Source organism: Ascaphus truei, chromosome 2 (genome assembly GCF_040206685.1).
Source record: "Ascaphus truei isolate aAscTru1 chromosome 2, aAscTru1.hap1, whole genome shotgun sequence".
Lineage (NCBI taxonomy): Eukaryota > Metazoa > Chordata > Amphibia > Anura > Ascaphidae > Ascaphus > Ascaphus truei.
The window spans coordinates 362,188,274-362,209,983 of record NC_134484.1 but is presented as its reverse complement, the minus strand read 5'-3'; the positions used below and the strand labels follow the sequence as shown (position 1 = coordinate 362,209,983).

The window sequence follows — 21,710 nt, the reverse complement described above, 5'->3', positions numbered from 1 at the left end:
TGTTTGTTTCTTACGACAGCACTTTATTTTCTTATTCCTTTTCACACCACCTGTCATAATTGGCAAGTGCATTCTAATTATACTTCTATATGGATCCTAGAAGCCAAGAGCAAAAAATTGTTGTTTTAACTATTTTGCTGCCAAGGAGGCCTGCAGCGTTTGAAGCATATGAGCCTTATCAAGTTAGTCTGAGCAGGAGCTCTCCGACTAAAGTCCTGTTATTATTGACATAGACAACACTGTTGAGAGCACTAGAACATATATAGTAACCTGGTACCTGGTTAAATAGATATACATGAATTATAACATAAAAGACTTATGGTGATCTGTTTTTTTAATGATTATTTCTTTAATCCTGTTCACATGCTTTGTGGTAAAATCCTTCATGTAGAGAAATATAGAAAATTCGCCTGGCACACTCGCAGGATGTCAGATGCTCACGTGGTAATCCATCTGGTTTCCGTGCAAAACCGTGGGTGTCAACCTGCCAGTTGCACACGATAGAGAATCATGAGTAAAGAAAACGGCTGCAACAGGGTAATGTTACCACAGTTCAGATTGATCTGTATTTTACTAAGTGTCCATGCAAGGTCTTCCAGTATCAAACAGAATGTTTCGGGGAGGACACACCCACCCTTCGTCAGGTAGGAGAGGCCAGGCTGCCTATAAGCTATCACCATCAACTAGCTAACATGCGGTTGCCCTGGGATCTCCCCCTGTAGACACTAGATTTACCTTGATTCTCTCTGAGCTATGGTGACTGCTGGCATGTGTGTTGCCCTTGCACGAACACTCTACTTTACCTAATTAGGAATTGATCAGGAGATATGGTGACTGCTGGCACAAGTGTTGCTTTGCATAAATAAAACAGCCGGGGAAAATACATACCACCGTACCTACTGAGGAGTCCAATAAGAGACATCAGTCACCTTAAATTTGGGTGATCATCACTATTATTATCTGCTACGTAACCAATTACGGATTGACTTTTAGATTGCTGCTCACTAGCAGATTCAGTGTGTATATTCTAATACCCCATTCATTTTATACTGTTCAATATCAAAAATAGTTTTTATACTCCATAAAATAATCACGTCTCTGTTTTGTTCTGGGGAAATTCCTTCTATTAGGGCAAGTATGTCAAACTCGCGGGCCACGGGCCGCATGCGGCCCACAACGAGTATCTGTGCGGCCCACGCAATGTGTCCCGGTTACGGCGGTGGTGAAGAGGATGCCGCAGCTGGTAAGTATTCTCTGTGTGAGTGAATGCTGCCAGGTGATTGGATGAAGGGCCGCATGGGTTTGAATGAAGGAGGCGGGACTGGATGCAGGGGATTGGGTCGCAGGCAGGTCAGAGGAAGCGGGGGGGCGGGGCTTCCGCTTTGTGCAGAGCACACGGTGAGTGTGTCTCTGCCTTCCCGCTCCTCTGCCTGCTGCGCGATGTCCCCCGCCGGGCGGCGCAGCCACAGGGACCCGGGGTAGAGGCGTTCACCCCCTTTGCCGCTGACCCCCCTTTGCCGCTAACCCACCTTTCGGCGCTGACCCCCCTTGGCCGCTAACCCCCCTTTGGCGCTGACCCCCTTTGCGCTCACCCCCCTTGCCGCTCACCCCCTTTCTGCGCCCCCCCCCCCTTGCACCCTTGGCGCTCCCTTTGCCCCCGGTCCGCATGTTGCGGAAGATGGCGTGGGGGCGGGCAGTGGTGGTGCGCGATCGCGAGGCTCAAAAAGCAGGCCTTTCTTCTGTCCCCCGCCCCCCCCATCCATCCGTCCGTCGCTGTTCTCCACTGTGTGTGTGGGGTGTGGGGGGGAGTGTGTGTGGGGGGGGAGGGAGTGTGTGTGTATGTGTGAGGGGGAGTGTGTTGTGTGTGGGGGGAGGGAGTGTGTGTGTGTATGGGGGGGGAGTGTGTGTGTATGGGGGAGTGTGTGTGTGTGTATGGGGGGGAGTGTGTGTGTGTGTGTATGGGGGGGAGTGTGTGTGTATGGGGTGTGAGTGTGTGTGTATGGGTGGAGTGTGTGTGTATGTGGGGGGGGGGGAGTGTGTGTGTATGTGGGGGGGAGTGTGTGTGTGTATGGGGGGGAGTGTGTGTGTGTGTGTATGTGGGGGGGGAGTGTGTGCATGGGGGGTGTGTGTGTATGTGGGTGTGTGTGTCGTGTGTGTATGTGGGGGAGGGTGTGTATGTGGGGGGTGTGTGTGTGTGGGGGGGGGAGTGTGTGTGTGTGGGGGGGGAGAGTGTGTATGGGGGGAGAGTGTGTGTGTGTGGGGGGGGGGGTGTGTATCAGTGGCTGTGTGTGTGTGGGGGGGGGGGGTGTGTCTGTGCAGGCCAGCAGAGACTGCTGTGGGTGTCTGTGTGTGGTCAGTGTCTTTGTTGGTCTGTCTGTGTGTGTGTCTGTAGGTCAGTGGCTGTGTACGTCTGTGCAGGACAGAGAGAGAATGGGGGGGGGGAGAGAAGAGAGGGGGACAGAGAGAGAAGAGGGGATTGAGCGAATGGGGGGGGGGGGGGAGAAGGGAGATGGGTGGGGAGACAGAGAATAGAGGGGATTGAGCGAATGGGGGTGGGGAGGGAAGGGAGAGAGAATAGGGGGAGACAATGGGAGAGGGTGAGAGAAAATGGGGGGGAAGTAGAGAGAGAATGAGGACAGGGCCGCCAACAGGCCCGGTGAGTCAGTCAACCACCCTCTCTCTCTCTCCCCCACCCTCTCTCTCTCTCCCCCACCCTCTCTCTCTCTCCCCCACCCTCTCTCTCTCCCCCATCCTCTCTCTCTCTCCTCCACCTTCTCTCTCGCCCTCTCCCCCACCTTCTCGCCCTCTCCCCCACCTCTCTCTCTCTCTCCCCCACCCTCTCTCTCTCCCCCACCCTCTCTCTCTCTCTCTCCCACCCTCTCTCTCTCTCTCTCTCTCTCCATCCCCTCTCTCTCTCTCCCACCCTCTCTCTCTCTCTCCCACCCTCTCTCTCTCCCCCACACTCTCTCTCTCCCCCACCCTCTCTCTCTCTCTCCTCCACCTTCTCTCTCTCTCCCCACCTCTCTCTCTCCTCTCCCCACCTTCTCTCTCTCTCCCCCACCTCTCTCTCTCTCCACCCTCTCTCTCTCTCCCACTCTCTCTCTCTCCCACCCTCTCTCTCTCTCCCATCCCTCTCTCTCTCTCCCACCCTCTCTCTCTCTCCCACCCTCTCTCTCCCCCACCCTCTCTCTCTCCCACTCTCTCTCTCTCCCACCCTCTCTTTCTTTCTCTCTCTCTCCCACCCTCTCTCTCTTTCCCCCACTCTCTCTCTCCCCCACCCTCTCTCTCTCTCTCACCCACCCTCTCTCTCTCTCTCTCCCACCCTCTCTCTCTCTCTCTCTCCCAACCTCTCTCTCTCTCTCTCTCTCTCCCAACCTCTCTCTCTCTCTCTCCCAGATCTCTGCATGCGGGTACATTGCTTGTGGACACAAGCAGAAATTATTGGCTGAATTCAGAAAATAAACACCTTTTTCAATTCATGTTTATTGCTCCTGTATTCTCAAGTGTTTGATATTATGGAGCTATGTGGGGATAATGAAGTTGCACTTAGATGTAATTTGCTAGTATTCAGGTAATTTGTTCAACGGCAGACAACACTTTTTTTAACATTCCCCTTCCATGCATACAGACAAATCTACATGCCAGAGGCAGGTGCATAATCTTTCTAAAACGCTAAAATGAACTATTGAGCAGGGGCGATACAACCTATTTGATTTCATATCGTCAAGGTTTACTCATCATAAATACATGTACGTAATATTTGTTATGCAAACGTAGCTGTATAAATCAGACACCTTGTATACAGTGTAAAAGGTGTGATCCTTCAGAATAAAAACAACGTTTAATTGCACTGGCAGAAACCAAAAGTCTTGCTATCCGTCAGATAAAATAATACACACGTAATGATAGTAAATTGTGATATTGGGTTTAAACAGGAGGGGCATTATTGGAATGCTGCTCTCTGAATGGTCCCAATTCCGGCATTAAAATAGGAATAATCCCCCATGAATAGAGCATCTACTTGCCAATAATACCCCATCTGGGTCAAAGGCTCAAGGCAAAGTGAGGCCAGCAACGCCCGGTTCTTGAGGGGATTCTTACTTAAACAATATGTTTTGTGAAAACACAAAGAAACTTCCAACATTTCAGTGTCTTGTGTGGGAGCCATATGGGTCAACATGATTTAGCACTCTTTTGCTTCACCAGTATTGTATATCCAATTTGACGACACCAACACTACCTTGTACTATGTAGATTACAGTGGCTGGAACATTAAGATGAACATAGAGCACAACGTGTTACCTTTTGATTCTCACGTATAACTGGAAACCAGTGAACCATTGGCCATCTTGTATGTTTTTGATTCAGTCATGAAATACTTTGGAGACTGAATATTTAAATATTCATACTGAGAAAATCATATCATCCCCTTTCAATATCGTAATCTGCACCTTTCAAATAGGATTATTTTTTATTAAAGCAGAAACCAGCGTATTTTTCTTTAACCCTTTGGTTGACCGGAGGGGTCACGGTTCCAGAGTGCTAGGGTCGTATGGAAAACCACAATCATGTGACCGCTCCTCAAGATCCTTAATCCGGAAACGGGAGAGAAGTCATCCTCTTCCATTTCCCTACGTATCAGATAGTGTAGGAAAGCGCAAAACACTATCTCCCCTGGAAAATGAGCACACATGGGGGGCATGACATAGCCAATATGCCGTGGAGTGCCTGACCCCATGATGTACTAGCTATGTCTATGGATATCCAAATGGTTAAAATGGTCTCTCTTCTTGCCATTTGCCATGCGGTTTTTATTGTCTAAATCTGATGCTAGTTTCAGGAGATACAAGCGTTTCAAATGTTATGTCTCCAGGGATGTTAAAATGGAGCTCCAGAGTCCTGTGTGTAAAGTCATCAGACCTTGGAGATTAGAAGATTATAAATGAAAAAAAGAAAACACAAAGCAGGACAGGCTTAGGGGGCAAAATAGTAACATTATAGGAGTTCTTTTAAAGGGGGTGGGAGGGATTACTGCTTTAACGGATCCTTTCTGTTACCCTCAGCTCTGGGGATTTTGCAGGTCCTGCTGACTGATAGGAAGCTGCAATGTTAGCTATTGTGGCTTCCTATTGGACGGCCATTTAAATCCCCATGACAAACAAAGAAGTAACACTGACAACTTCATCAGGTAGGTTATGTGTGACACTGAGGGTCTCTGGAGCTGAAAATAGCGTGGTCCATCTTTGGAGGACCTCTGGGTTCTCTTTCTATAAAAAGAAGAGGGGGGATACAAATGGTGGGATTGCTGCATTAAAGTTGTTCCTTGCCACTACTTTTCTTATTTTTCATGGTCTGAATTGATTAGTGGTGGTAGATTTGAAGTTTCTACCAAAGATAAACAGGATTATATATTCAGTCCCTCGGATGAGCCACAAGCAAGTTGTTTGACAAATCGCGTCATCTCTTTGTACCTCACTGTGGCAGGACGACCTGTGGCCGAGGTCAGACAATAGTCCACACAAGTGGTTTGATTTCTCCACAACATAACTCAACATGTGGGCGCACTGTCCCTTTAAGGCAATACAAAAGCAAAATAACATCTACTCCACATTGGGAGAACTTACTAACAACCCAAGCCCTATCTATCAGGCTGGCTGGCTATGTCCAGTTACCAAACCTTTAACATATACCACAACAGTCAGGAAAACAATATTAACGGTTCTTACTGTAGTTTAAAGAGTTGTGAATCCCTCTGCATAGCAGCTTGTCTAGGATAGTCTGTAGAATGAGACAGCCACCTGCTTGCAGGTAATTTCCTTATATCTCATGCTGGTTGTCAGGTGTGTCTGCTTAGTTCCTGATTGCCCAGCTATTCTTCCTGGGTTAACCTTCTGAGTGCTGGATGAAGGACTCAGATATATGTTTCCCAGGCATAACTAGCAGTCCCTGACTTCACCCTGTCACACTCACCAACATCTGTATTCGTACTTTAATTTATGCTAATGAATGATCAAATTAAGATAACTGGTCATGGGATGTAATTCGTACATTTTTGTACTAAAAATACATGTTCACAATCCTTCACTATAGGTTTCTTGGAAACATGCTCAAACCCCATAAATAAATTACAATGAACACACAAATATTGGCAGAAAACGAACTGTGGACTCTGCTCATCGATTAAGGAGTATTGCTGCAACAGGAAAAACTTTCCAGGGTGCAGCCATCCAAAAATATCACCTAATACAAAATGTATGTCTAAACTGCATCACAACTCACCTACTGTACATAAATCATATTTATTACCTACAGCAAAGACAATAAGGACATTAAATATTATTTTTTACGAACGGCTTACCAGCTGGTAAGCCAATTGACCGTTATATCTCCCCCAAATGTTTACATTTGTCTGAATCTACATCTTTTAGTTAATTCTTTTAATTCTAAGATTATAGAATTAGACAAACATAATAAAACAATTAAGCTGGATCACACATCAGTGTGCATCCATAAGTATCAGAGAAGCAACTTCCTGACCAAAATGTCAGTGGCTGGAGAATGAGTAGCGGTGCTGCCGTATCCAACATGAACCCCCTTTTCAGACATTCACTCACGGTACATAACTGGGAGACTTGGCCAGCCTTTGGCAGGTGACAGACTTCTATTGTCCACCCCGCTAGTGACACATGGGAGCGCACAGTTTGAACTCCACCTTCAGTTCCTTGTGTCCATAGAAATGTTACATTGTCTGTACTTCTGTTCCCAAATGGAGATTACATGGATATGTTTCACACAAAATACATTACCCATAAAGAATTTCTCCAAAACAAAATGTACTGGATGATTTCGCAATGGAGGATGTAGTTAGGATGAAAAAGTAATATCAATGAGGTAGACTTTTCTGAGCTGTGTAAGGGATACAGGGTCATTAATTATTATATGCCAAATGATTACAGTGATTTGTTGCTGCCTGCCTGCCAATTCACTTAAGTACTGTGTGTTGTCTAGTTGAACTCTACCTTTGTGGAGATAGTGGGATAATATCATCATGGAACGATTACATTAAACAGTCCTGCTATTACAGAACATGTAGGTATTGCTATAGAAGTGGAATTACATTATCTTCCCAGTCTAGTGATACCAAAAGTTCAGATAAAAGGCAATTTAAAACGATGTACAGAGCCAGGGCCGCAGACAGATTTCCCAGGGCCCAGGACGAGAGTTACGTCTGGGCCCCCGCCCCCTCATTTCACACCTCACAAGCCCCCTCTATTGCCATGTATTTTTCTCCCCTACGTCTCACTCCCTCTTCCTCACTCACCCCCCTCCCGCCCCGCATGTATATCTCTCCCCTGCGTCTCACTCTTAGGCCGTGCTCAGGGTGCCGGAGTCGCGACGTGCGCTTACGTGCACGCACACGTCAGGGACTCTTTCATGGTAGTCTATGGAAGGTGGCGTGGTAGTTGCGGCACCTGGCGGCGCTGTAGTGCGTCGACGCAGCTGCAGCTTGGGGATACAAGTGATTTTGAGATTAGAGGCTACAGTCGCGTGACGTCAGCGTCACATGAGCTGGTTCAGCCAATGAGGGCGAACCAGCTCCGTGATGCGTTCGTCACTCCCCCGATCGCCGCCCTAATCTCCTGAAGCTCAGTAGTAGGGATGTTCACACATTGCGCGGGAGACGGCTGCGCACTCTCCATTGCGACGCTGGCACCCTGAGCATAGCCTTACTCCCTCTTTTCGTCACTCACTCCCCCCTCTCTTCTCACTCAGCCCCACCTTCCATCATTTACCCCACTCTCACTCAGTCCCCCCAATACACAGTAAAAAGCCCTCAACTCCCCCAATACACAGTAAAAAGCCCACCCACTCCCCCAATACATGTTAAACGCCTCCCCACTCCCTCAATACACAGTAAAAAAACCCTGGTCCCCCAATACACAGTAAAAAGCTCCCCACACAGTGAAAAGCCCCCCACAAATCCAAAACACATTAAAAATCCCCCCAGTCCCCCAATACACATTAAAAAGACCCCCACTCCCCCAGTACATATTAAAAACAAACAACAGACAAAGCAGTTGCCAGCGGGCCACGGCTCTCCCCACCTGCTTCTTCCTCTATCCCACGCCGGACTTTTGACTTCAGCGCGTGCTTGCTCACCCACTCATGGCGCCGCGAGCCGGAAGCTGGGCCAAACTCGCTTCCGGCACACCGATGTCAGAGAGGCCCGTCATGCGCTGACGTCAGAGGGTCCGGCGTGGGACAGAGATAGAGGCCTGCAGGTGGGGGAGCCGGGGCCCGCTGGCAACTGCTTTCTTCGGCCACCGGGCCCCCCGCCACAACTGTGCCCGGGACACCAGTACCGGCTGTCCCCCCCCCCCTCTCGGGGCCCTGTACAGAGCACGCAAACTCTTAACTACTCACCTTTGGCGGTTTGAATGGATATTCAGGTGTGAATGTGATGTCCAAGAAAAAAACTCCTCCCTCATATACAGAGCCTGGGGGACCTAGGATCGTTGATCTCCATTCATAGATGTTATCTCCCTTTGGGCCGGCACTGTGAGAGGAAAACACACTGGTTATAAAGACACATTTAATTAGTTCAGTTGATGCATGATACTATTTTCTAAATAATGTTTCATTAGATTTTATTGTTTGTAAACATGACAAGCTGAAACTGGGGAGATGGTTTCACTTCCTTTAGTTATTCCTTTTAAGTAACTGCATAAAACAGCAGTCTGCATTAATTGACTCCCACCTCCCTGCCCCCATCAATCCGCTGCACCAAATTAGGAGATATAAGCGATTGACACATTAAGCCCAGTAGCAACCCCAGAAGCTATAAGAAAATTATATATTTTTTTACATTTAAAGAGCAGGGCATGTACATGGGGCAAGGTATTAATATTATAGGAGTTAACCTCCTAGGCTTCTGGTGGGGTGATTGTCACTTTAAGTAGGACCTGCCCTCCACTTCACAGTTCCTTTCATGCTCCTCTACTGCTTGGTCTCTGACAGGAAGAGCATAGGCCAGGCCTCTACAACTGGCGACCGGAAAAGGGCCTTGCTGTGGCCCTTGAACTCCCTGCTAATTTCATACTAGTTTCTTGGGCCGTTAAGTGCCATTTTTCATACTGAAACTCACACGTAAGTTCAGGTTATGCAAATATGACCTTACCATTTGGTACAGATCTTATATGATGTATAGTGTTCTAACACGGTGAAGGTGGTGACTATGTGAGTTGAAAATGTTTGGGGTGGGATACAGAAAAAAAATGTACTAGAGAGGGGAGAATGTCAGGGTAAAGACAGTAAAATCCTGGGCAGGAGATGGGGGAGGGAACACAGACTTAGCTTGATTACAAAGGCACTATTATGCCAACAGTTATTTCTATACATCTCTATAGCATATACTTCTAACATTAAACGGCTTGCCTATTTTAGGGCAAACGACAATTCTCAGAGTATACCTCAATTCTATACTGACATGTGACAAGTTGGTTTCTACAGATGGGGAGCATGCCTGTATGAGCAGTCAAGAGACCTCGCTTCAAAGCAACTCTGTCCCATGTTTTCAGCAAGTGGGAAATAGTTGGTAGGATTCCATCTGTATCTAATCTGCAGTTGTTGGGAAGTCACATCAGGACTGAGCTACGTGAGGGTTCCTAAAGGGCATTTTCTATTCCCACCCATCTCACTAGATTGGGTGCAGCGTGCTAAGCCGTTAGTTGAGCAATTTGCAAGGCCAGATAGTATGTCTGCAGAAACGGTACTGCTAAACCACCTTCAGCTCTACTCTGTCAACACCATTTCAATTTCTAAAGAGAGGAGCATTGATGGGAAGGCACCCCTTTTAGCCAGGTGAATTAGATCTACAATCCATCGAAGGTTGTCTGGGAATAAATTGTAATTTTGATATCTAATGAGGTTGTTTCTTCATAATTATTTTGGAGGTGGCGGGTGCTTAATAGCTTACTCTTTTTTTCTTTCTTTTTTTTTAGCAGAGGTTCTAAATGCTTTCAAAATATTGAGATATATTAACTTTTTAAGTCTTTAAATGTATATAAAATGACATTTGAAAAAGATTGTGTTCCTTCTACTACTAAATGTTTTTTGATCTTTGGAGAGTCCCTTTGGAAAGCTAGTTGAAGAGCGCCAGCATAGGTCATGGTTGGAAGACATAATTGATTGATATCCATCCTGCTTTCCTAATTTTATGTTTAGGAAGACGTAAAAATAAGACATTATTCAATTGTGTGCAAAAAAAAATAAATAAAAAAAAGTTATGCTTTGTGAACCAATGGGTCCATGAGCAGCAGAGACAATATGACAAGCAATACTAAATGTAAGTTTAAGTATAGTAAGTGACCTGGATAACTACTGAACTGCTGACAGGTTTGTGAACTTCCTTATTTAAGTTGAAACCAATGGGGAGGGTTCGACGTGTATGATCATACATAATCTTTATTGCTTTATTCTTCAGCCAATTCATTTTCGATTTGAGCGGAGGGAAGAAAACAGTCATAAAAACAAATAGGTGTTCTCAATGCCACATAAAAGTAAGACTTATGGAGCGTCCATGCAATTGTCACCACTGTGAACCGTTGCAGGAAACACCAATTTAAGGAGTTTAAGCTAGCTATTTTCAGTGTTTCCGTAACCTGTGGTCTGTGGTTTATATGGCTTACAGTTAGTAATGAACATCATGTACATATTGTACAAGCATTACACTACCAGTGTGCCCAGCATGGAACATGGTTTTGACCTCTGTTTCCATGTATGGGGCTGTCTTAATAGAAAGGATAAGACATGACACCTAATACATCACACTTCATTGTTAAGCAAAGGAAAGAATGCTACAGTCATTCTCAAGTTGCAGTCCTTGGAAAATGCCTCATTGCCTAATGGAGGCTGTTTTTAAGACTCCACAAAACTTTTTTGTAATCAATATTTTGACACAAAAACAGAAAATCTTTGTGGAAATTGGTATTATATTAAGTGACAATGCTCCAACAAAGGGGACAGATAAAAGCAAGAAACACAGGCTGATGTATGAATCAACTCGCGACTTCTATAAATACCTGCAGCATGGGCCAGTAATTCTATTCTGTGCACAGTGGTGTACGCACCGGACACATCAAAGCAGCGCTGCACGTTTCACTTACATTTCAATGGAGTTTAAATTACCTGATTAAAAAACACTTATTTTTGTCTAATTGTGCAAACATAGGACTTTCAACTTATGCATTTTAGATAATACCTTTGGCATGGAATTCAGATTTTTCCACTTTGTGACACTTTTAACACCTCATTACACTCGCTTAATACACAATGGAACTTCAGGCCTTGGGATCAGGGAAAAAATGTCATGCATACCCTCCAATTACATTTAAAAGGGAATTCTTAAATCTTAAAAATATACAGTATATGTTAAAATTAATTTAGTCATAACTAAAAAAAAAAAGGGTGTGTGTGCCGAGCACGCGCATTTTAAGTGAAACTGCTTTGTCTTTTGTCACAGAAATTGTATTTGTGATGGTGTTTTTAATTAAAAATCAAAACACAATTTCAGTGACAAAACGCAAAGAAGTTTGACTTAGAACATGCGTGCTCGGCTCACACCCCGTTTTAGCTATTTTCACTTCTATATTTATACCAACTGTGAATTCCTTGGGTGTGACTGTGTGTCACTCAGTGTGTGTGTGCCACTCAGTGTGTGTTTTTCAGCACCGGGATCCCTTCTTGTGCGCGTTTAGTGTAAGCTCTGTGCGGGCTAGAATACGGTTTATTTTGCGCATGCATGAGCGCGACAGCCACGCGCAACGGGTGCACGCCCATTACTACCGTGATGTCACTTGCGTTACGGTTTTTCATTTCAAGGTAAGGATTTTTTCCCCATGAAAACCCTGTAGGTGCCAGCAAAGAAGTTTCACTTCAAAAACGTAATTTAAAAGCAAAAATAAAATGGCCTCCGGCATTTCCCATTGTCATAACACACACACACACACACACACACACACACACACACACACACACACACACACACACACACACACACACACACACACACACACACACACACACACACACCCACACCCCCCCCCCCCCCCCATGACCGATGACTGAAGAAGAAAGTGAATAAGAATGCCTTCTCTGAAGTCTGGCAATCAATGATGTATGAACTCATCAATAGCCACTCCCCTGATTCACCAACATGTTTCAAAATAATAGTTAAAACAATCTAACCCCATTGCAATTGACTTCAATGGCGATCTTACATGAAACCCTTTGTGCAGCCGGGAACAAATCTACATTTCAAGACCAACAGCGAGGTCACAATTCAGACAAGGCCCCTGCTAGAAAGCACACAAGAGGCAATCGAGCGTAATGCTCCATTGGAATCATCAAAAAGTGTGCGGAGAAAGATATGCACCGTGTGAAATGTAGAGTGATCAAGCATCACTTTGACTGATGGTAGCATTCACACCATCATGTACAACCACTTTGTGCTGAAAAAAAGCTGGCTTTCTCCTGGAGCAAATAGGTTAAACGGGTGCACGTACTTGTACAAGTTCACATTAAACCTGGAGTAAGCGTGAATGTTAAAGGAGTGTGCTGGCCCAGCAGCACAGAAAGGGGCATTGGACTCCTCTTGGTATGCTGAAGACAAGAGTCCACTTAAAATAAACAAACCTGCCATATTTGTCCTCTAGCAGCACACAACAGCTGCATTTCACATCATCTAACATGGCATGGAATTTTTATGCTCATCTGTTTCCCTCCAACCTTCCCCTAGGGTATCGGACACGCAGAACGCTGTTCCCCCCCTCAAGATGTTCACTTTTGAGGTTGATTGTTATTGCTCTCATGGTGTATGTACATGTATACAAATACATGTTTCACTTCGCTCCAGTGTTGCTGACAAGTGCTAGCACCGGTGTAGCATAAACTAGTCTGCTTTCCTTCCCGTATGTAATAGTTGGGGATTCTGTCAATGTTTGTTTTTTTTTAATGTAAAATCTGTGTTTTTTTTTTTTTGCCAGTGGTCTCAATTTATTAAAAAATAAATAAAAAAAAGCCGCATTTATCAGTTAAACAATGAAAAGAAAATTGAGATATTTGATTTTGTTATTTGTTGGTGTCATTTTTGTTTGTTTCCACACCTGTGGCTGTGCTGCTACAAGAGCTGGAACTTTGTTGGGTTTAAGTGCAAGATGATCCTTAGGTCGTGTTTTACATTTAAAACCTGAATCCTAGTTATGGTGCAGCGGGCACCATCCTTTTTATAGACCTCCAAATGCTCTAGTAAAAACAGCCGCCGTTGTGTTTTATTAAAATGGTTTTAGAATTCACTTACAATATTTGCAACTTTGGAAATGCTACTGCACCTTTCAGATATTAAAAATAATTGTAAAATGATGCATTGTTTATCATTCTGACACTGTGGAAGTTAAAAAAAAACAAAACAAAAAACAAAAGAACAGCTGAAAAGAAGCCTGATAAATTGTTTCCAGGCACTTCCAACCCTGAGGTTTGTGTCATTATTCTTAACACATATGCATCTGTTCCGGCAATAGATCTCAAAACATCTTTATCTTCATGGTAAATTGCACCACAGAAAGGATGACAATTTGTAGCATTTCATCAATGATCATGGTTTATGGCTCAGGCTCACATTGAATAAAGCACACTTGGCTTCTGTTTTCACTGCAGGAAAAACACCAAAACTGCAGATGTGTTCCCAAGTCTAGTGGGAACCAAATAGCCCAACAGATTTTCCCCTCCCGTTTTTCAGGTGATCCATTCCATCCTAACTAGACTCAAAACAATCCAATTAGTAGCCATGTAACAGTCTTTCAGCATTTTCTATAATAAATATATTTAGAACAGCAACACTGTTAGCCAAGAGGATACATTAGTATTAGAAGGTAGTGTTTGTGTACTCGCACCGAAATCAAGGGATTCTAGAAGGGTTGTTGGTGACGGTCACAGCACCTTGTGGATCTTTGGTTCAAACATTATCCAACATTACCAATGTGACTTAATTCACAGAGCAGCATAATGCTGGCGGGTGGTTCCTGTAATAGTAAGCAAGGGTGAGAGGAAAGAAAAACCTGTAAGTGTTGCACACTCAAACGATAATGAATACTATCCTTCTTCCATTATTGTTTATTAGTGTGCAACATTTACAGGGTTTTCTTTCATCTCCCCCTTGCTTACTACGACTAATTACCCGTTTGCTCCTATAACAGTTAAAGCAGCATTCCAAGCCGGCGTTAATTATTATTATTATTTTTTAAGTCCCTGTAATATGTGCATCAATACAATCCACACAATGATAAGTAATTAGCTAAGTTGCCGTTCGATCCGTTCTCCTGTGATCGATGGGCGAAGATTCAGCTTGGGGGTTGACTAAATGACTGCAGGAGTATTCTGCAGTCAGTGTGACTTTGTAAATGGTTGCTCTAGAAACAAAAAAGGCTTGTTACATTATAATACATTAAAAATGTAATTCAGAATACATTAAAAATGTAATTCAGAGTTGTTAAAAAAAAAAATACTACAAGTATTTTCTCATAGTACAGAACTGATTTATTTAAAAACACACATGTAGGATATTTATTCTAAGAATCAAAAAGTTGTTTGTTTTTTTGCTGCACAGTTTATTGCTCTTGTTTAAAAGTAGCTGAGCCCACTACAAAAATTGCAGCCAAAGGCATATTAGGACATGGCATTTCAGGTGCTTTGATATATGTGGTTTCTATAGTAATTGCCATTTTAATCAATCCCAGTCACTCCAGCTTTCAGTGCCCAATACCTGGGGAATTAAAAATGCATAGATACTGAAAACAGAACTCAAGTGTACCACCACCACCAGTCTCAAGAAAAGAAACCGACCATCAACCATGGACTCAACTAACACCAACAGAAACTAAAGCAATGTTACCATTGTCATTCTCTTAAACGACTTTCTGTTCATCATATGTGGCTGCTCCTTTTATGGCTCCTTATATTTTATTATAAAAATGACTCAAAATAATAGCCGGTGACACTCGAACAGAGAGACTAAATAATCCACCGATTTGAAAGATGGTAATTCCTCCCACCCCCCACAAGCAAATGTACACACAGCTGGGAAATATCAGCCATAAATAAAAAAAAAAACGCTGTGTGTGCTGTGCACGCGCATAGTAAGTGAAACTTCTTCGACTTTTGTCACAGAAATTGTATTTGTATTCGTGATGTTTTAATTAAAAATCAAAATACAATTTCATTGACAAAACGCAAATAAATTTGACTTAGAACATGCGTACACATCCCTTGTATTTGCACTAAGCGTGAATTCCTCGTGTGTGTGTGTGTGCGTGTGACTGTGTGACTGTGCGTGTGACTGTGCGTGTGACTGTGCGTGTTACTGTGTGACTGTGTGTGACTGTGCGCGTGACAGTGCGTGTGCGCGTGACAGTGCACGGTGCACGTGACAGTGCGTGTGCGCGCGACTGACTGTGTGCGCGACTGACTGTGTGCGCGACTGACTGTGTGTGTGTGCGTGTGACTGTGTGTGTGTGCGTGTGACTGTGCGTGTGTGCGTGACCATGTGCGTGTGTGTGACCATGTGCGTGCGTGTGACCATGTGCGTGCGTGTGACCGTGTGACGTATGCGCAGCCCCCCTGCACCTCACACATCCCCCTAACCTATTCACAGTCAGTGTGTGTGTGTATGTGTCAGTCAGTGTGTGTGTGTGTGTGTGTGTGTGTTTCAGTCAGTGTGTGTGTATGTGTCAGTGTGTGTGCGTGTGTCAGTCAGTGTGTGTGTATGTGTGTCAGTCAGTGTGTGTATGTGTGTCAGTCAGTGTGTGTGTGTGTGTGTGTATATGTATGTGTGTGTGTCTGTCACTGTATGTGTGTCTCTCTTTCTGTGTCCTGCCCCCTCTCTCCTGACTCCCCCCCCCTCAAAGGCAGGCAGAGCTGCGGACCCGCGGCGGCTCTGCCTGAGACTCTCCCCCCCCCCCCCTCACAGACAGGCAGAGCTGCGGACCCGCGGCGGCTCTGCCTGAGTCTCTCCTCACACCCCCCCCCCCTCACAGACAGGCAGAGCTGCGGACCCGCGGCGGCTCTGCCTGAGTCTCTCCTCCCCCCCCCTCACAGACAGGCAGAGCTGCGGACCCGCGGCGGCTCTGCCTGAGTCTCTCCTCCCCCCCCCTCACAGACAGGCAGAGCTGCGGACCCGCGGCGGCTCTGCCTGAGACTCTCCTCCCCCCCCCCCCCCCTCACAGACAGGCAGAGCTGCGGACCCGCGGCGGCTCTGCCTGAGTCTCTCCTCACACCCCCCCCCCCTCACAGACAGGCAGAGCTGCAGAGCTGCGGACCCGCGGCGGCTCTGCCTGAGTCTCTCCTCCCCCCCCCCTCACAGACAGGCAGAGCTGCGGACCCGCGGCGGCTCTGCCTGAGTCTCTCCTCACACCCCCCCCCCCTCACAGACAGGCAGAGCTGCAGAGCTGCGGACCCGCGGCGGCTCTGCCTGAGTCTCTCCTCACACCCCCCCCCCCTCACAGACAGGCAGAGCTGCGGACCCGCGGCGGCTCTGCCTGAGTCTCTCCTCCCTCCCCCACCCCCCTCCGGCTAGACGCGGCCGCACCGGGCACCGGGCAGATACCTTAATAAAGCCCCCCCCCCTCCGGAAGTGCTGCGTGGGCAGAGGCAGTGTCGGCGGGGAAGGGGGGCAGCGCGTCATCGTCAGCAGGAGCTGGCTTCGAGGGGAGCGCTGCAGCGATCCCCTTCTGATGGTGCTGTGGGGCTCCTCTCCTCCTCCGACCCCGGCGGCGCTCAGCGGGACGCAGGAAAGCGGAGGTAGGGAGGAGAGAGGCTGCGCGGCATGGCAGCGGCCGTTAGGAGCGGCGGCGGCATATGTCACGGTGTGTGGGGGGTGTGGGGTTCGGGGGGGTGATTAGGAGCGGTGCCGGCGGCTATCGCCGCCGCCGCCGCATCTGATTTGTGGAGCGGTTGTGATGTCAGTGTTGGGGTCGGGCTGAGCCAGAACACAGCTCGGCCTCAACTGCCAGCACTGACGTCACATCCGTTTCATTTCTGTCTCCACAATTCTTTTTTGCCCCATCACGAATGAGGTGCCACTAAGGAAGTCTCACTTCAAAAAAGGTATCACTAAATAAAGCATGTTAGTCATGGATAGCACACACTATACCAAAATTGTACAGGCATACCCCACATTAACGTACGCAATGGGACCGGAGCATGTATGTAAAGCGAAAATGTACTTAAAGTGAAGCACTGCCTTTTTCCCCACTTATCGATGCATATACTGTTCTGCAATCGTCATATACATGCATAACTGATGTAATAAACGCATGTGTAATAGCCTCTATAGTCTCCCCGCTTGCGCACAGCTTCGGTACATGTAGGGAGCCAGTTTTGCTGTTCAGGACGTGCTGACAGGCGCATGCGTGTGCTGCCATTTGCCTATTGAGCGATATGTACTTACTCGCGAGTGTACTTAAAGTGAGTGTCCTTAAACCGGGGAATGCCTGTATTGTGTTACCCAAGTGAATTTATGTTTTACCATTTAAAGCTGCTGACCAAGCAATATCCTACGTGTGTGTTTTTTTAATAAATCAGTTTTGTACTATGAGAAAATACATTTTTTTTAAATGCTACAACTCTAAATTACATTTTTTATGTATTCTAATGTAACAATCATTTCTTGTTTCTATAGCAATTATTTACAAAGTCACATCCCCTTACTCTTCTGAAACAGGCTCTGGCACCCCCCTTTTTGAGCCCTGCTCGCTCTCTCTCTCTAGCAGGGCACCAATTGTATCTAGTGACTGCCTGGTCACATGATCTTCCCCACAGAACTTTGCATCTTTGGTCCTCTTCTGCTGTACGGACAGCCATTTAGTTAACACCCCAACCGAATCTGGAAAACGGATCGATTGGCAATTTAGCAAATTACTTATCATTGTGTGGATTGTATTAATGGACATATTAATGGACATATTACTGGGCAAAAAAAGCTTAAGACTGCTGCTTTAAAATGTTTCCAAACTAATCCCAAGAGTTTATCTGCATTCACAAGACCTCACATTTCAAGACAGAATGTCTGGAAGTAGAGGTGTATGGCTCAATCTGAATAGAAGCACAATATGGCAAACTCAGAAAACAACACAGTACATAGGTGGAGCATACAGTACATGAAACTGTAGCAGAAGAAACAACATAAGCAGATAAAATGGAAACATTCAACAACCCATCCCCACAGCATGAGAATCGAGAGGTCCATCGCAGCTAAACTGGTGGCGTTACCAGTGATCAAGCTCACTGAAGTAAAATCAAGACAGCCACCCAATTTCACGGGTCCCACAGGCCAATGAGAAGCCGCCACGTCAGTGTTTGTTAGGCGAGACTGCTGCATTAAACGGCACTCGCCCCTGCTCACCAGTTTCCAGCACATATCCTACTTGAGTTTCACTGTAGAATATTTATTTATATATTTTTATAAAGCAAACACTAGACAAAATTAACTGTTCGTACCAGAGAGATGCGGATAAGGCCTCGTCCAGGGTGAGTAGAGGCGCGCTGGCGCTCCAGCTTTGCGCCCTGCTCGGCCGTGCTTTCTTGGCCGGCTATGTGCGCGCGCGTCGGAGCTGGTTTGCCCTCTTTGGGCGAACCGCTCACGTGAAGCGCGTGCGAGCGGCAAATTCAAATTTGCTCGCTCAGCAAGCGGCTGAGCTCCGAGCAGGCGCACCCGCCAGCTCACGCAGGACACGTGCATTGTCGCAAAGTGTATACCGTGAGCGTGCGCACCTGCTCAGCTCCACCCTGGACGAGCCCTAAGACATTACCAGAGACAAATAATGCTTCCAATACTCACACCGCTTTTAGCATGGTCATGTCACAATGGGCTGCAGGAGGAATAAAGCTACGGCCCCAGTGGTCACGGCTGCACGCGCGCCGCAGCGTCTGGCGGCGCATGCACCTGTTTCCGCTGTGACCTTTGGTGGGTGGGTGGGGGGGGGGCCAAGGCGGTTGCGCATCACTGCTTGTGAGCGCACGCACACTGACTGAGGCCTGCCCCATAGAGTGCTGTGCCTTGTGTGCGGTGCGCTCACTGTAGTGCGCGCGCCGCAGCAGCCACTGGGCACCCAGCCTTAGACGCTATGAATAGTGAAGGCAAAATTAGACTTAAAAACAAAAAATAAGAGAGAGAAACGAATACTTTTTGTACAAGTTCTATATGTTCTCAGCGCTAATCACCGCAGCGTTGGAGTTTGTGTCCATTCCTCCCTTTGGTTAAGAGTCTCTATCAAGAAAAGTACCTAAGATTTATCCTGTGACATGTTTGTGCATTTCTCAATTAGTCTTTAGGGCCTAAATATTACACTATGACTATGGTAAAGAATGTGATACTTGGCTGTGCTTTCATTTTTTTATTACAACTCTAATGTTTGCTGCAAAGTGAAAATGTACCTTCAAGGTATGAGTAAAATCTTTAGCTGCTAGGGCCTTAACTAAAGTCAGCCGGCTTCGTGCGACGCGTCGCCATGGCAACGTGACGTCCCCTGACCCCGCGGTGTCATTTGACGCTCATCGCCCTGCGGCATCAAATGGCGGTGCCGTTACATGACCCTGCGGCGTCATTTGACATCGAATTAAAGTTAAGGAGGGGAGGCGCGACACTGGGGGAGGGCAGGCAGGAGGCGCAGCAAGTTTGAGCACCTCTGTGAGATAATAGAATCCAATAACATCTGCTTTGCCAATAAATACAGATGCTTGCTTTGTAAAAGGTGCAGTTCTTCCAAGGACCAAAATTAATCTGCTACTGACATGTTTAAGTATTTAAATACAGGTGATTAATGCATGTCAAGAGGAGGCTGACTGTTTCATATGATATGGTGTGCCAAATAGAATTTGCACGGACAAAGTTCTCTCCCCTAGTGTATCCTTATTGGCCATCTAAATATTTGCTTGAGGTAGGATTGTGTTTAAGGAAGACAATTACACTGCTGTTTTCACATTTCTTTTTTGTTGCCAAGTAACAGGGATTGCACCTATAGTCAACTTTACCTGTACAGGTTTTCGGATGGGCTACTTAAAAGTTTATTACATTGATGAATAAATAAGTTTGAGAGGCTAATGTATTACGTAGTGATGTGGAGCGTCCCTATATACAAAAGAGCCCCTGCAACACTAAAAATGACCACAATAACCCAGATTCCCCAAGACTGAGATTATACCAAGTGCTGCAAGGTGGCAGCGCTATTCTGTGCCGCCGAGCAGCATCTTGATTATACCGGGGAGACAGGGCAGAGGAGGCTTGTAGGCGTGCCGGAGGCGTGGCCACGAGCGGTTCGCCCTCATTGGCCGAACCGCTCATGTGACACGGCCGTCACCAGAGGAAAACTAATTTGGATGTCTCTTCCCCAGCCGTCACCTTTGCAGTATGCCGCGACCATCGGTATGAGCACTTTCATTGTATGTATGCTACTTGTTTTGCCGCTGCACACGTTTTTCTGTATAAACACGGCCTAAGCTTTCTGCTTATGCACCTTTCCTTCAGCAAACTACATTTCCATAAATCAAGTCTATGCTGAAATTGCCTACATTAAACAGGGAACAGCTTTTGCTAAATACATCGAGGAAAGCAAAGAAACGCTTCACTACATTTTATAACATCCATAATGCCACAAATGTATGCTAAAAGATGACTGTGTACATAGCCATGATAGAAAAAAGGCTAAAAACAAAATTAGGATGAACTGCTTCTATAATATCATATGTAATATCCACCAACTCAGATTTCCTGCTCTTCAACAACTTCTACTACAGTTGGAAAAAAACCCCAGCTGGATTATCTCACAAATACGAAATTACATGGTGACTCGGCGCCGTTTAAGACAATATACAGTTTTAAAAAATAGAGGAAAACGGTGTGTTCTTGTCATTTGCCAAAAATTACAGCGGAAAGCATTTATTTGTGCTCTAAATAAAGTGTTCCATTGAGGTTTTGTCACTTTGGAAAATGATTTAAAGACTTAAAAAAAAAAAAAAAACCTAGCTAAAGAGATGTCCATGCAATCTGTTTTATGTGGTATCGAAAAGACACAGCAATTGATTTGAATCAGGCACAAACCCATAAGGTGGGTATAGTTCATTACATTCAGTCTACATTTGGCACCTTAAAGGATCAAATCAAGCATTATTCTGTTTTTTTTTTTTTTTAAATAAATCAGTTCTGTAGTATTAGATAATACTTATTACCCTTTTTTGTAAATGTTTAAATTCAACTATTGATGCCATTTTTAATGAGTTTAATATACAGAGCATTCTTTGATTTCTATCGCAGGTTTTAGCACACTTCCCCAGCTGTGTAAGATCTTTGCAACACTTTCCTGTTTGTGATCATTTGTTGTCAATGTTCCCAGCAGTTTGAGCTGCAAACTGTAACAATATATAATGTTACCTTAATAATATAAGAATACATTGTAGCTGCCGAGTTACACTGATTGAACATGAAAGGCAGCCATTCAGTGAACCCTGGGAAGCATGATTCTGCTTATCGATTACGGGAGAACAAATTGATCGGCCGCTTAGGAAGTTTAATATAAAAGGTAATCAAAGGGCTGCATATATTAAAACAAATATTTTTTTTAGCTGTTGGATTGCCTTTTTAAATTGGTGGCTGCACTAAAAAC

General features: G+C 45.6%; 1 protein-coding gene across 4 annotated transcripts in view; it reads right to left on the bottom strand.

Annotated features, from left to right (window-relative positions):
- The window catches only part of UBE2E1 (ubiquitin conjugating enzyme E2 E1), a 70,773-nt gene that overhangs the window by 8,881 nt on the left and 40,182 nt on the right, over positions 1-21,710 (bottom strand). For all 4 annotated transcript variants that reach the window (XM_075586943.1, XM_075586940.1, XM_075586941.1 and 1 more), the window contains one exon: positions 8,425-8,557. In XM_075586943.1, coding sequence (XP_075443058.1) covers positions 8,425-8,557 — 133 coding nt within the window. The remainder of the gene's footprint in view (positions 1-8,424; positions 8,558-21,710) is intronic.